Here is a 16919-nt window from a genome sequence, read left to right on the forward strand (position 1 = left end):
ATATAATTCTAATAGTATTATGTGTGAACCTCACAAAGCTTGTGAAGAAAATTTCCATGTTCCATTTGTTGCACTGCCTTCAATTTATGCTGATTTAAGTAAAAAAAAATCTCTGTGTCCGGACAGGATGATTCTCAAAACTGTATTACAGTACTAAGAATCATTCTTGAGAATAATGAGAAAATTGACAAATTTAGAAAAATTACAAACAAGTAAATCATCCTAACACATTACAGTAATGACACCTGATAGGGAAAATATGTTTAATTGTCATGAAAATAATGTCACAGTGCAACATTTTTTAAATGGTTCCCAATGACAAAATAAATCTTATTTTGTTCTATTGATTTTGAGAGAAAAATGTGACATGGATATGCTTTCAAGACATTCACCCTTATGTAAAATGTAACCTCATAAGTGCACAGACTCAAATTTATGCACATACACTTGAAGAAGCACAAATCAATCAGTGCTAGCACACCACTCAGTAACAGATTAAGACAAATTCAGAATAAAACATCCAACCTGAGGGACCATTGCCATGATTCATCTCCAGGATGCCAGAGGGGTCTGATATGAGCGAGTAGAAATTCAGAAGTTTGTACATATTCTGCCAGCACTCGGCTGATGGCTCGCTCTGTTCCGACACTGTGATGGAGTCTGAGTCATCCATCTGAATGGTCATGTGGTCTGCCACATCACGTGAACCTTTCCGCGACACTTTTGACGTCCTCCGCTCCGAACGTCCCAGCGTGCCCCTTCCACGTGGCTCCCGGTTCCTGGTGAGTGTGTCGAGCCCTGGTCCAACCACAGTGCGCTTGCCTCTCTGATTGCTCAGTCGAGCAGCTCCATTCAAACTCCCCCGAGAGCTGCGGCTGAAATCCAACGAACGGAACTCCCGGTACGGCTGTCCCTTGGTGGGCGTAGGGGACGAGGAGCTGGCGGTGTAGCGGTTGAGTTTGATGTCAGTCTGTGTGGCTTTGATGTCATCGATCATGGTGCTGAATTGGTGAATGAGGCGAACCAGGGCCATATCCACGTGCTGGCGAATCGCCTGGCATGCAAGGGTGAAATGGCAGTGCACGCTGGCCTGCGGTCTCCGGCTCAGCTCGTGGAAAGACAGCGCACTGGCAGAGGGAGGGGTGGACATGCACTTCTCCAAGATGACTGCGTTCAAGCTGAATGTCTCAATCATGAGAGCGGGCTTGAACTCAAGCAGGGGGAGGTTCACCATGCCCTGCCTGAAACACACACAAATACACCAGCTTCAAATGAAATGTGTTAATTTTGAATGGTTGATATAGGCTCAAAAACATCTATAATATATACAGTATCAAATAAATACATACAGATATTTTTCAGCCTTTTAACAATATTTGATTTATACTGTATTTATGTATTTGATCTGAAATGGCTTAAAAGTGTGATAAGATTCAGAATGTTTAAAATGTAAGTACAAAACAGTAACAATCTAACTAAAAATAATCAATGCATTTTTTCCACATACTTTATTAAATTATGTACCAACATAAAAATGCATGGGAGTAAACAGCAATATTTACCTGCACATGCTTTTACTAAACTTTTATTTTAATACATGAAAAATGCGCAGACTACCATGAACATTTTTGAGCGATGAAACACACAAATCTTTGAATGAGTGATGGTATCAATTCACTCAAAGTGATAGTTCACCCAAAAATGAAAAATCTCTCATCATGTACTCACCCCCATGGGATCCCAGATGTGTATGACTTTCTTTCTTCAGCAGAACACAAATATTTTTAGAAGAATATTTCAGCTCTGTAGGTCCATACAATGCAAGTGAATGGTGATAAGAAATTTGAAGCTCCAAAAATCACATAAAGGAAACAAAGTAATTCATAAGAGTCCAGTGGTCAAATCAATGTCTTCAGAAGTGATATAATAGGTGTGGTGAGAAATAGATCAAAATTTAAGTCCTTTTTTACTCTAAATCTCACATCTGAGTGAAAGTTAAGTTGGAGATTTAAAGTAAAAAAGGACTTAATTATTGTTCTGTCTCTCACCCACATCTACTATATATATGAAGATATGGATTTAACCACTGGAGTCTTATGGATTGCTTTTATGTTCCTTTATGTGATTTTTGGAGCTACAAAGTCTGATCACCATTCACTTGCATTGTATGGACCTACAGAGCTGAGATATTTTCCTAAAAATCTTTGTGTTTAGCAGAAGAAACATTTGGGATGGCATGAGGGTTAGTAAATGATATTTCATTTTTGGGTGAACTATCCCTTGAAACTGGCAGTTTGAACTGAATCATGTAAATAAATAAAACATTCTAACACTGACAATGTTTTTGCTCAGGGTTCCACTCTTTTCAAGGCACAATTTTCCAGGACATTTTATGTGCCCGACAAGTGTAATATTTAAGCAATAATACATGCGTCCATTTAAATCAATCTTTTATTTTGGTGTTTCGGTGCGTTTTGGACAGTAGATAAGCAGTTCGCTACATGGCCTAGTGTGATTATAAACCTCCTTTAAGCTGTGATTTAATTAAATAAATACATAGTCTGTATGTGCTGCACACTTAAGAGTGCTCTAATCTCTGTCTTCTACTATACACACAAACACAAAGTGTGCACGATTATGATGATGATGAGTTGTTTTCAGTGTATGAGCGCCGGCTTCACACAGTAATTTTGTAGTGCGCAGCACATACAGATAATATATTTAATTAAATCACAGACTTTTCCAGTTTAATTATCACACTAGGACATATTGTAATTTTAATTTGATTAACTGTGCATTCAAATATTAATTTTCAACCAAATATTTGGGGCTCTATTTTCGTGAGTGCGCAAAGCGCAGCCCAACGCCCTACAACTGTGCACAATTTTCGTGCCAGCGCAAAGTGCAAATGGCCATGGGTGGGAATGTTTGCGCTACTGTGGGTGAAGGCGTGCAAACTGTGGGTGTATTGTATGTAAATGAAGTGGCCCAATGCGCAATTTGCTATTTTCCTAAGAATTTGGTAGTTGCGCTAAGACATTTCAATAGCACCTCTTAACTCAGCGCAAAGTCCAACTTCAGTTTCTGCATTTTCAGTTTGGAGATTTCACCAGCAGGTGGTAATAAAGTTCAAATTCCAAATTCTGAAAGTACAGAACATCAAATAATGTCCTTGACGATCGCTGTTGAAACCGTTTGTTGAATCAAAAATTATGAGATTTGTGTTACACTTTCTAAGTCATGTTTTTTTATTATTATTATTACTTTCATTGTTATGTTTAAGTCACTGCAAAAGGGGCCAATGGAAGGAGGAGAGTGTAAAATGTTTGGATTTGGTATGATTTTTTTGACCACTTCGTTATTGATTACATTTTCGTTACGACTGAAGTGTAATTTGAATTTAGAAATATTTTTGGTTTAATTTTTTCGTGTTTAAATAAATGAATTTAAATTATTTAAATCAATTTTGACCGGTAGAAGTGAAGTGTGTGCTGATACAATCCCTGTAAATACTAGCCATGATTTGTGTGTCAGTAGATGAAAATAATTAATAATACTTACATTCTCTTTAATTTAAAGGAGCCTACATCCATATCCTGAACAAGGATGCACAAAATAATGTAAATCCATATTTCTATTTTTCCAATTTATTACATACAGCCAATTTACACTACCAACTTCTTATGAATGTACTGTCTTTGTTTATAACGCTAGTGCTTGACAGGGAATGGACTGTATAAAAGGATGGAGACGATGCCAGAGAAGAACCTCCATTGACCCGATTAGAGCCTTGCGCAAGCGATTTCGTCAAACCCACTTGTGCCTACACTTGGCGCACGCTTACACGAAAATACCAAAACTTCATGGCCATGCCCATTGACTTTGCACTTATGAGTTTAGGCATTGCGCTGCGCTTAGCGATTGAACGCTTAAAATAGGGCCCATCATATTCCATGACATTCGGCATCTTATAGCTAATGCCATTTTTATGACTAGATTCAATGATTCAGTCCATGTTTTCTGCATACTATATGTGGTAACGGCGGTATAAGCAGACTCCAATCATAGAATTATTGAAATTTAATTCACATCCCGAGGTGTGAAGGCCGAATTACCACGTTACCAACTCTGTGAATTCACAAAAAAAACAATAAAAAAAACAGTGGTTCGACCATCATCTTTGTCTAAAGTTTATAACTCAAATGTTTTTGGGGTTAATACAAAAGCAATGTAAAAATCATATTTTGTACTATATCAATACTTAAACTATTTAATCGGAGCAAAGCAGAGATGAAAAGTTCAACACAAATAAAAAAGACTTGACTTGATGAAGATGACAGCATATGAGCAGAAAAAGTATGTGACAGGGATTCGTTCATGACAGTTAATTGTTGGCGTTGTTTCACAATGCACCACTGAGGAAGTGACAAAACTATACAAATTTGTGTATCTGACTCCTATTCCGAGTCCCGATTGTTACTAGTGCCTGACCGATATTATCGGGCGATATTAGACTTTCACCGATATATTGGTATTGGCATATAGGTTTACCGATAGGCGCAGATATGAAAACTTTTTTTTTCAGAACATATAATGCAGAAAACAATGCTTTAGAATTAGTGTCATAACGTAGTTTGTACAGCAGAGTGCGCTCAGACTCTGTTTACAGAGCTGAGCTGACGGTGGCTCTGCAGACAGGGCGGTGTTAAGTGGTGTCTTCTCGGTAAGTTGCTAACTAGTTTGTGAAATACATACTGGAAAGTTAATAAACAATGACCCCATCATTTTCCCTTTTCAGTATAACTAATATAACGTTAACCCTGTCCCTGACAACCATGTCACTCATGTTTATCACATCTGTTTGCCGTGTTAGCCAGCTATAGTTTGTCAGTGGTCAGTAATGTAGCAGATTGAAAGGTAAACATCAGAGCATCTTTTTGCAGCTCAGCAGACAACGGTGCGGTGGTGGATTGTGTCTGTTGAATGTTGATTTCACGCTATGTTATTACCTAGTTGGTGAGACAAAATGCTGGAAAGTAAATAACCAACCTCCATCTTTTACTCTCTGTGACAACGAGCTTACAGCTAACTAGCTAACCATGTAACTATTTCATTGCTCGTCAGCTGAGTGAAAGCTAATGTGTAAACATGTATTCACCAAACTGTTTTGTTGAGAATACGCACTTTGGTACCCCCTTCATCCAAACAATTCCAGTCATTGCATTTATAAAATGTAATATTTAAAAGTCTGGTTTTCCACCATTGAAAGTTTCCCCTGAACTTGTATAGCAGAATACGGTGTAACACCGCTACCGCTGTTATCTCTTGACTCTGCAGGTGTAAATGCTTCTTGTTTTACAACCTGCCCCTAATTGACTGGCAGTATTAATATAGTCAGCATTTGACTGATACTAAACAGTACTAATTTTTATTTAGCCATTTATTTTATTTTTATTTATTCTTTATTTTCTTAGTGTTCATTTCTAGAATTTGTTGACAATGTATAATAATAATGTCAAATTTTCTTTGATAAAAAAATATTTGTTTAAGAAAGCAGCGTACTGAGTACCTTTGCATAGTCATATCATAGGCAAAATCAGTGAACAATCCACATAGAAAAGGTCTGTTTTCGTTCCAGCTAAAAAATTAACTATATCGGCCACCATATCGATAATCTGTGAATTTCCCCCCTCCAAAATCGGTATTGGTCGGGCTCTAATTGTTACCATGTTTTTGTGAATGTAACAAAAACCTTGTTATCAACAAAGTCAAACAGTATATTTACTAACATATTTTCCAGGATAAATAATTCTTTTCCAGGACATTTAGGTATTTTCCATGACTTTTCAATGACTGGAAAACTACATTGCAAAATTCCAGGTTTTCCAGAATGTGTGGGAACCCTTTTGCTACTTAAGTTTAAATCATAATTGCTTTTAAAACATCAGTCTTAACACTTATACTCGCATGTCAAAAAAGACAAGGAATGACATGAAATTAGTCTAATGACATGGTCATTATGGAACTCAATGGCCAGATATGTATGTCACTTTAAAATAATCACAGTGTTAATGATGTTGGTTAAATTAACGTCACAAGACAAATCACAAATATATTGTGAATATTCAATTTAATCACCCAGCCCTTGTGACAATACAGAATGACTCTATGCAACAGGGAAAGAAAAAACAGTTTTTAGTCTAGGATATCTTTGGACAGAGGAAGGTAGGTTAAGGTGGGACAACTGTTTTACCTGTGTGCTCGTTTGTTCTTCCTGACTTTGCTGGTGTCAGAGTCAACAATGTCAGCTCTCAAACACTCAAGAGTCCCACTAAAAGAGAGGTGCTCCCCAAAATACATCTTATAACTGAGTGGAGGAGCATCCTGGGGCTGGACACCAATGTAACTCAACAAAGGTTTAAACACCACCTGTACAGGTAAACCCATGACATAAACAAACAGCATGGCTTGAGAGGGGCAAATAATACACAAACAGAATGTTGTAAGAGGGTACAATTGCAAGTGCATTTTCATAAATTAATAAATCTGAGTGCATGTATGCGCTGACTTTAAAAAAATGTATGTGTACCTGTGCATCGGCGAGTTGCACAGCAGCAGGGCAGAGGTTTGTCTCATCTTGCTCCAGCAGGTCATCCTGGCTTGTGCTGTGCTGGGAGTGTGTGTGCTGAGAGTGTGTGTCCAGTGAATTCTGATCACTTGACAATACAGTGTTAAAATCAGATGCAGAAGGAATGGTGGGGAGCACTCCTAAATGAAGGAAATCAATGACTATATTCAGTGCATTATAAATAAAAACTAAACCTCTAAACCCAGTGCACTGTCTAAATTAGACCAATAACAGCTACTTGGACAGATATAGATGCATGCATGCACACACACATTCAATAGACTTATCATATTCTTCTGTCAATGTAATAATCCTTCACAAACACACTGACCTCCAGTCTGCAGGCTGTTGTGTTGAGAGCAGTTGAGGGGAGAGTCCTGGATGTTGCTGCCTCTGCGGTTGCCCACCGCACTTGACATCCATTTGTAGAAGCTGACGGAAAATGGCTCTGATAGAAGAGGGTGTTCTGTCAGCACATCTGTACCCATACTCTTGCCTACAGAAAAAAACATAAGACAAAGTACAGCCGTAATTAACAACCGTTGTAAAGAAAACAACCACAACTGTCAAATTTGTAAGTTTGTAGATGTAGTTACTGTGTAATGGTAACTTCCTTGATCACACCGTTTTGCAATAATGAGGGGCTTTTATTGTATAGACAACACAGATTAAAAATTTGAAAGCATATTTTAATGAGACAATTTTAATGGGGAGCACTGAGAGATCCATGAATTCCAGGGTCTTTTTCAAAGAAAACAAATAATAATATCAAAGAAAATTGAAACAAATAATATAGGGATAACAACACCCAAACAAAGGCCACTCTCACAGGCAACACCATACATCAAGAAAATGCTTTTTTCCTCATTTACATTTTCACTCATCTAATATTAATTACAAAAAGCACTAAACCCCAAAGGATCACAGTCATGTACCTGTACGTGTGAGAGAGCTGCTCTTGGCTGCGGCTTGTTCGTTGGCTCGATGAGGCGTGGCTTCTATGAGGTTATGCAGACCGTGAATGCTTCCTGTTAAGTAGCTTAGCAGCGATTCCTTCCGAGGGCTGTGACTGGACTGTAGGCCTGTCCGACTGACGTGAGCGGGAGAGTCGGCTGCTGTATCTCCACTTGTGTAGCTCAGGGACTGGTAAGGGTGGGAACCCTACAACACAACCAGATTCCAGGTTTAGACAACTAACTAACTAGGCTTAGGAATCAAGAAACTGGTTGCTGGAACTGAATGATTTATGGCATTTAGTTGCATTATCGGTTCTTGAACATCAGCATTCTTCCACCGTTATGGATAGAATGAAGTACTAAAATAAATCGGACAGTATTACCTGAGCTGCTTCTGAAACTACAGCGCCACGACAAAATAAATTTGTGTTTTAGTTGAGTTGTGTGCTTGCAGTCTAAACGGAATGTGCTGAGAGAGAAAGACTAGGCGCCACAGAATTAAACAAGGACAATAAATAGACAACACATCTTTCTACTGGTCTTGCCGGTAACATGTAACAAGAAACATTCAGTGTGATAAGTGTACACTAATTGTGTGTACACCGAAAAGTGTGTTTCTTATGAGCCGGTTGTTTTTAATGAATGGGTCAAAAAGACTGAAGAGTTATTGGTTGTCCATAGGACAAAGTGTAGTAAAAGATGCACATTCTGGAAAGTTTTGTTTTGTCAAGAAAAACAAAAAAATATGAAAAAGTGAATGATATGAACAGAATAAGTAAAAAAAACAAAAAAAAACTGTGTAGCTTCTGGGGGTAGGGTGTTTCCTCAACAGTAATAAAAGAATCATTGAATTATTAAAGGGATAGTTCACCCAAAAATGAAAATTCTCTTATCATTTATTCACCCTCATGCCATCCCAGATGTGTATGATTTTCCAAACTTAAGTCCTTTTTTTTTTTTTTTTACTATAAATCTGCTTTCCTACTATGCACGATCACAAGAGTAATAGTTCTCTTTTTGGCCGATTCGCATTCTTTGTGCATATAACCACCTACTGGGCTGTTGCGCAAATATAATTTATTTATTCTTTTCCTTTGCTTTATCCCTACCTTTTTTCTTTCTCTTCCCTGCCCAGTAGGTGGCGATATGCACTACAAATGTGAATCGGAAAAAAACAGAAGAAGAACTCTGTCCTCTCGCAAATGTGCATAGGAGGGCTGGTGAAAGTGTAGATTTATAGTAACCACCGGAGTCTTGATTACTTTTATGCTTCACTTTTTGGAGCTTCAAAGTTCTGGCCACCGTTCACTTGCATTGAATGGACCTACAGAGCAGGGATATTCTTCTAAAAATCTTTGTTTGTGTTCAGCAGAAGGATAAAAGTCATAAACATCTAGTACGGCATATGGGTGAGTAAATGATGAGGGAATTTTCATTTTATGGGTGAACTATCCCTTTCAGGTACCGGAATTACTGACTGGAATCAGAACGAGAACTGTTAAATTCCTTATGAGTCCCATCCCTTCAAGAACGATTAATTATCACGACTTAATTACCCACTCACAACATAATCAAACATGCTACGCAAACAGACACACACAAACCTTGATCTTGAGAGCAGACTCGCTGTGTGTGTGTGATTTGGACAGTTTTCTCATGAGCTCAACTCCAGTCACGGGGCCGGAGTTACCAGTTGGAGCAGGACGACTACATACTCCCTCTAACAGCATGGTATGTTCACTTACAGCACCTACAAACACATAACATGAAAGATAAGATTTCATCCAAAAAATAAAACTAAATCTGTTGTGTTTGTTTAGCAAAATGTGTGTGAAATTTACCAGCATCAAACTCAAACTCTGCTCCATCAGCACTGGTATCACTCTGCAAGGCAGCGGCGCAGTCAAGCCCCTGTGTTGGTTCAGGCTCAATGGGGTCTGGCTCTTTGTGCTTCGGAAACTGATCGGGTCGTGGCAGACCAACCGCCTTAAAGCCCTGAGTGACAACGATGAATTTCATCCACTGACGGGCAAGTGCCACCAAACCTTTTCTCAGGGTGACCAGAGCAGGAAGTCCATCATTCTAAAGAGATAAAGACAAAACATAAAGATTAGCAAAGGCTGTTGAATTATTCAAAATTTTATGAAGACCTAAAGTGGTAATGTGCCCACAACGCAAAGCGGATGTCTGAGAAGTCAATTATTCCACTTAGTTACCACATGTATACATTTATCACCTAAAAAAAAAGTCAGGTTTTTCTCTCTAAAATACTCTCATATATAGAATTTAAAGATGAAGTTGCTGAAAAACAGTGAGACAGCACAACAGTCAAAAACTGTCTAGCGCATGTTTACATGAAAATGAATGACCCATGAGAATGCAAAATAAACATGCAAACATGCACTTATCCAAAACGACAGACTCACCATGGTGGCCTCCTCTATAATGCTGTAATCAGCCTGCTGCAGGTAGCGATGTAGAATATTACACAGCAAGCAGGATGGGTTCTCGTGAAGATACCGTGCTCGCTTTGCAACGCGGTTATACTTGCTGCGAAATGGAAAATGAATACTCTTCTTCTGTAGGATTAAAACACACATACACACAGGCAAGCATTTAATATTAGGTTAGTTAAAGGGATAGTTCACCCTAAATGAAAATTATCTCAACATTTACTCACCCTCATGCCATCCCAGATGTGTATGACTTTCTTTCATCTGCTGAATTCAAATGAATATTTTTAGAAGAATATTTCAGCTCTGTAGGTCCATAAAATGCAAATGAATGGGTGCCAAAATTTTGAAGCTCCAAAAAGCACAAAGGCAGCATAAAAGTAATCTATACAACTTCAGTGGATTAATTTAATGTCTTCTGAAGTGATATAATAGGTGTGGGTGAGAAACAGATCAATGTTTAAATCTTTTCTTACAATAAATTCTCCCCCCCTGCTCAGTCAATCTCCACTTTCACATTCTTCATGCATATTGCCCCCTACTGGGCAGTAAGAAGAATTTCTAGCATAAAATAACTTAAATATTTATCTGTTTCTCACCCACATCTATCATATCACTTCAGAAGATATGGAATTAACCACTGGAGTCATATGGATTACGTTTAGGATTCCTTTAGGTGCTTTTTGGAGAGTCAAAATTTTGGCACCCATTCACTTGCATTGAATGGACCTACAGAGCTGAAATATTCTTCTAAAAATCTTTGTTTATGTTCTGCTGAAGAAAGAAAGTCATACACATCTGGGATGGCATGAGGGTGAGTAAATGATGAGAGAATTTCCATTTATGGGTGAACTATCCCTTTAATTCAAGTAGATGATTCTGCTGAATTACATTGTGCTTAAGTTCAGGGGTGTGCATAGCTAGCAGCACAAGTATCTGAGAATGTGTGAAATGTCTGACCTCCAAGGCCTCAGTCATTATGCAGCCCATAACCGCACACACACGCAGCGTGGTCTCCATGTCCAACTTCTGCAGGGAGGATTTCAGCTGGTCAATGGGAACCAACCATGCTCCAACCGCAGGGGTCGCAGTGCTCAAGAGATTCAGCTGCCTGCAGACACATTTAACAACATAGCTGGAGCTGAGACCAATTTTTGTATGTAAGGTAGCTGACCACATTAGCCACAGAAATGAAAAATTACTCCACAATTTCCTTTGAACTGAATCAAAGACTTTGCAGGCAAATATACACTTATTTGCAATACATACTGTATATTCTCTAAAAAGCAAATAATGGGCCACTATATTGATCAGGCCGATTAAACTGACCAATATTTGGCCGCTTTGAGATTATTGCATCAGCCGATAACTGTGCCCAATTGGCCAATTTATAATAATGTCCATTAATGTGTGTACCTGGACATAGCTGGTGTGTGAGAGCGAATGTTGGTTGGGGCAGCAAAGCTGAACCAGATCTCCTTTATAGTCAGCTTCATACTGCTGGAGTCAGGAGGAGGAGGCAAAAAAGGCAGGTCCTTTTTCAGGTCATCTGACTCCACCCCCTCATCCTAAACAAACAACATCGTGTGTAAAAAAAAAATATATATATATATAATAATTACAAAGGCAGGAAAGATAGGAAACTAAAGGAAAGATGACCAATAAGTAGGCACACACAGCCTCTGCCCCTGCAGAACTCCCATCATGCAAAAATATTGAACAAATCCCCCGCCCACTGCGAGTTCAGCTAAAAATAAGAATGTAGTACTCTATAATCCTAACTGATTCTGTCTGAGCCTACCAATAAAGTATAAAAGAACAATATTTGAGCACCTGTTCATCAGAGTCAGAGTTGTTGTTGGATTCAGAGGTAGGACTCTGTGTATCATTGGGCAGGTTGTCATCAGAAACATCAGTGCTATAGCCACTTCCTGTCTGAGAACCACTAGAACCATTCGATTTCGAAACTCCATCTCTAACGCCACTGTCAGCCCCACCCATCACCCCAAATGCACTGTAGAGCACAGCTCCTGACTGCCGCCCACCTGAGGAAGAGAGTCACACATGCGTTCCTCACACTCCCAATTTCACAAATGTTTTATTTCAGCCGAAATTCAATGGAATGCTGTGTGTGTACCTTTGACAGTGAGGTTTTCAATTCCACACTCAAACATAATCCATCCCCACTTCTCAGGACTGGCTCCAGAGCGGGTGTGGTCTGGGGCATGATCAGTAGAGATGTGGGGCTCAGTCTCATCCACTAAGACAAAGTCATCAGTTTCCTCCAAACTGAAGAGAACCTTGGACTTCTCAAAGGGAATGGCAGTGATGGCACAAGCGCCAAGGTCTGTAACAAACAAACACACACACACACACACACACACACACAAACAATGAACAAACATATTTAAGATTCACAAAGGTATTCTCATTTCAGGGGAAGAAATAAACAGTACCCCAAAAAGTAATATTTTTGGGGGTAAAATATTTTCATGAGGTTGATCAAGTTTGTGTGTATATCTGGCATAATGTACAGTCAATCGGTTAATGTTTCTCCTATATGCATTCAGCAGCGGCGCTGCTGTATGTATATCATTGCTGCAGAACAAATTGACCCTCGGGGACAAATAAAGGTCGGTCGGTCGGTCGACTGACTGACTCAATATTTAAATTATGAGCGCTGCTGCTGGGCCGCCAAGGTAAATTTAATGATAATCACGAGTTCGCAGCTTTATGCATGATAAATATGCTTCTAATCTGCAAAGTGATATTTTCATGGTGAGATTGAAGCCTGATTTTCGTGCGAGCCATTACCGAACCACTCGTGCCAATGATCTGCTCTACTAATGCACTATACTAAGAACACATTTGAATTCTAGTGAGAATTTTCTAGTTTAAAGCGCTATGAAGGAAGTCAAACCTCTCAAACAGGAGCAACGCTATGCGCCAAAATAAATAAGGCTACAAATCATTATCCTTACTAAAATTTATCACGATTTTGCAGTAGTACCATTAACTTTGATAATTTGCAAAAATTTTAGTTTCTCATATAAAATAATCTTTTCGGTAGAATCGATTAAACCTAATTTTTTTTCCAACTGTGGTAAATGTGTTTAGGCTACTATTCTTCATAACAAATACTAGAATTGATTATTATTATTAGGGTTGGGTATTGATACAGATTTCCCGATTTGATTCGGATTCACAAGCTCTCGATACGATATCGATTCATATGGGTATATTTCAGTCATAATATGCCTTTGCTTACATACAAACGAAATTCTCTCCCAGCTCATTCTGTTAATTTTACAGGGGACCTTCTGACTAGGTACAGTACATTAAGAAATTATTTATTTTACTAATTACATTTTATTCGTTTTCCATCATTTTGGTCACATTTTAGCTTTTTAAAGAGCACTTAATTTGTTTTTTTAAACGTGCCTAATTTTGTTTTAAAGGTCTCATACAATAGATTTACATGCATCCAAGGTCAAAAAACACTTTAATTTGCTCATAATTTAAATTACAGCATTACTTTTTTTTCCCAGTGTCAAAAACGACTCGTTCAATGATCCGTTCTAAAGGATTCATTCTAAACTCCTCCTTTCAGAGAGTCTACTCTGCTCTGATTGGTCAGATGTTCCAGTCTGTTGTGATTGGTCTACCGCTTAGTGTAGTGTTTGAGGGCGGATCACAGCTGTTTTCGAGCAGCCAGTGAAGACCAGAGGTGGGTTTTTTGTTACCAAGGCTGTGTCTCGTTTGGAAGACTGCATCCTCTGGAGGTCACCTTTGTCGGCCGCATACATCAGAGGCTGTCCCGTTTAATTTTTTTTTATGATTTATTTTTTTTATTATGAATGCAAAAAAGGTTAACAATTGTATAAATGTAAGTGCATATACATAAAAGGCACTGACAATAGATAAAAAATAAGAAAAATAAAAAAAAAATACAAATAAAAAAATGAAACGAGACATACTCGATGACGTCTGGAGGACGCAGCCTTCCAAACGAGACACAGCCCTAATTAGTAGGCTAGTACAAGAAGTAAGTCTGGAATTACTAACGACTCGTTTCAGGTGTTCAGAATCGGTTCTTTCTTTTGGGAGTCAATAACTCCATTTGTCGTGTACTTTGATTTTTGAAACTTTGCAAACTTTTTTACATTCACAAACAGCTATATAACACACTACAAGAAAGATAATATTTGAAAAACCATAATAGGTGCTCTTTAAAAATGAACAAACCCATGTATTCAATCATTAAATTATATTATATTGCATTATAATATGATATTTTGTTACATGTTTAATAACATTTAATAATTTGTAATTTGTATTATTTACAAGTAATAGTATATACATTAATTTGTTAAACACATGCTAAAAACCGGTACTGTCTCTTTAGGAAAACTGGCATTTCTGTAAAGAGCATCTGTAGATGAGCGCATATAAACTAGAGAGGACTGGCTTTATCTCATCCGTGCTATATGTGATTAGAATTAAATGTTTATTTTTTCTTGTTTTTGATCAACAACTGACTGTAGAGAACAGAAAGGGTATTAAAAGAGACATTATTCAATGACAAATGTGTTGCTTGGATCTAGTCTTTGGACACATTTCACAGAAAAACTTTTACTCAACACACAGTGAAAGGATCTCGCTGCTGAATACTCCACCACTGTACTACACAATCACTGGTGAGTGAAATCTAACATTTACCATTTCCTCTCATTTTAATGGAGGGTTTTGCACAGAGTGAAAGATCAATTTTGGGATTTAAGAATCGATATCGAGAGATCATTTAAATGAAAACCGTGATGCATCAAATCAACATTTTTACCCACTTCTATTTATTATTATAATTCATATTATTATTATCATTTTAGAAAGACTACTAACAATGACCCAACCACCATAGTAATGAGGAGCCAACTACGGTCTTATCTGTGCTTATGGCATTGCACTGTAAATCTAAGGGCAAGTTCATAAAGGGCTTTAAAGTCTGGACCTCCAAGACTTGTGGACAAATTATAAACCAAGTTTTCCCCAGTGTTTTATGTGTTCAGTTTGAATGATATTTGATATTAGGAAATAAACTGGATAATAAATATAATAGGCTCATCAACTTTTAAAAAACAGTGGCACATGATACATGCCCTTATACTTGAAGACAATAAACAACACTATGCAAGATAAAAGAAAATGCCACCCAGGCTACATTAAATACAGATTATGTATTTTGGGTCACGACTTGATGTCCAATACAAAGTCATAAGTTATTTTCTGTGTTGAGGCATTTCAATATTTGACAGTTATTACTGCATCTATCTGGGCCTCCAGAGCCCTTCAAGTGTCAAAAGCTCCCAGTAAATAAACACACACATGACAAGGGGAACATGAATAACCCATCTATAATTCTAAGGACATTTTAATCTGTTCCTCCAACGACGCACATAAATATGGATACGGTGTTGCAGGCTCATGGACCAGCTGGCTGTACCTTATCCCACTTATTATTATGAAATAAATAAATAAACAAACAAACATGAAATAATATTTTAAGTTCAAATCATTTTATTATTTAAAACAGGGGTCAGCAATCTTTTTTGACATGGAGTGCTATTTTTTATTTCACTGGTCAATGGCTGTGTCGACCCTGGAAACTTTATTTCCAGGTTTAATTTAGATTTTGAATAGACTTGAAAAGATTTATGAACCCCACAATGTGGATTTATGTTTTCTCTTTTAATTTTTTAATGTAATTTTGAGTTTGACCATGGTTTAAGGAGGGTGTACCTGTATGCTGGGTTGGAAATCTCAAGGATTAATAGTAGTGTTTTGAAAGCAAAAAGAAACAATTGAAACACGGAATGTAGGCTGTCATCCACGCAGCCTGACCAAAGAAAAGTGGGCACGTTTACTCGCGAAATTACCCAAAAACTACGCACTGCCGGCTCGTGATGCGCGAATGGCTTCCATGCACTACACGAGTCTGTTGGATATACTGCAGTCTCGTCACATTTTAACTTTTTGTTTAGCCTCCCATTCTGCTCATAAAAATATGCTGTGTGATCATGAGGAAGGATTACATCAAGATCTAGATTGAAATGCAGGTGCAGAATTTATATAAATAAAATAGTCTACTCCTCTCTCGCCATTGCTGGCGTGCCAGTGATTACCCTTCCGCATGCCAATGCTAGCACACGTGCCATAGGTTGCCGACCCCTGATTTAAAAAGAAAGAGCCCTCAGAGTGATATGAGGGGCATCAAACTGGCTATGTAGACAATTATACAGTTCACCTGCCATTATATAAAAATATTTGACCGTAGAATGCAGCAAAGATTGAGAATCAACGATTCCAGAGAGCCACGTTATAAATATATATTGTTAAAACACATAATTCTAATAAGGTTAAAAGTTTCAGTATGTGTATGTACCTGATGAGTCCAGGCCACGTAGTTGGCTGTGTATGCGGTGAATGTTGAGTTTGGCTGCAATCTCTTTGCCTTTCTCAATCCCAGCATTAGAGCGGAGAGAACCACTGGACTGCGGCGCCATCTTAGATGCAGATGAGAACTTCTCCATCATAACTGAGGGCTTTTCTGTGTCTTCCACTATACCCCTATACATAATGCATCAACACAGTCAGACAGCATGTAAATGGTAAGCATAACCATATCAGTATTGGCTATAATAAAAAGAACTTATTGGTATCTGTTTAGGCCAATATAGGTAGTTGATGCAATTCCCAAATTAAAATTCATAAAAACAATAACACATATTTAAAATGTTAGTAATTATATCAGTTTTAGGCCACAGTATAAAAATCGCTGACAATATTGATCTATATCTGTGCATTCCTAACAAAGAGAGAAAGGTT

General features: G+C 38.0%; 1 protein-coding gene across 5 annotated transcripts in view; it reads right to left on the minus strand.

Moving 5' to 3' along the window:
* LOC127413818 (transmembrane protein KIAA1109 homolog) overlaps positions 1-16919 on the minus strand; it is an 85455-nt gene that overhangs the window by 38250 nt on the left and 30286 nt on the right. For all 5 annotated transcript variants that reach the window (XM_051651234.1, XM_051651238.1, XM_051651236.1 and 2 more), the window contains exons 34-46: positions 16477-16661; positions 12175-12384; positions 11871-12082; positions 11454-11605; positions 10998-11148; positions 10011-10163; positions 9426-9666; positions 9189-9334; positions 7564-7789; positions 6960-7124; positions 6590-6768; positions 6254-6429; positions 526-1241 (exon numbers count right to left, since the gene is read on the minus strand). In XM_051651234.1, the coding sequence (XP_051507194.1) occupies positions 526-1241; positions 6254-6429; positions 6590-6768; positions 6960-7124; positions 7564-7789; positions 9189-9334; positions 9426-9666; positions 10011-10163; positions 10998-11148; positions 11454-11605; positions 11871-12082; positions 12175-12384; positions 16477-16661 (2912 nt within the window). The remainder of the gene's footprint in view (positions 1-525; positions 1242-6253; positions 6430-6589; positions 6769-6959; positions 7125-7563; positions 7790-9188; positions 9335-9425; positions 9667-10010; positions 10164-10997; positions 11149-11453; positions 11606-11870; positions 12083-12174; positions 12385-16476; positions 16662-16919) is intronic.

This window comes from Myxocyprinus asiaticus, chromosome 23 (assembly GCF_019703515.2).
Source record: "Myxocyprinus asiaticus isolate MX2 ecotype Aquarium Trade chromosome 23, UBuf_Myxa_2, whole genome shotgun sequence".
Classification (NCBI taxonomy): Eukaryota; Metazoa; Chordata; class Actinopteri; order Cypriniformes; family Catostomidae; genus Myxocyprinus; species Myxocyprinus asiaticus.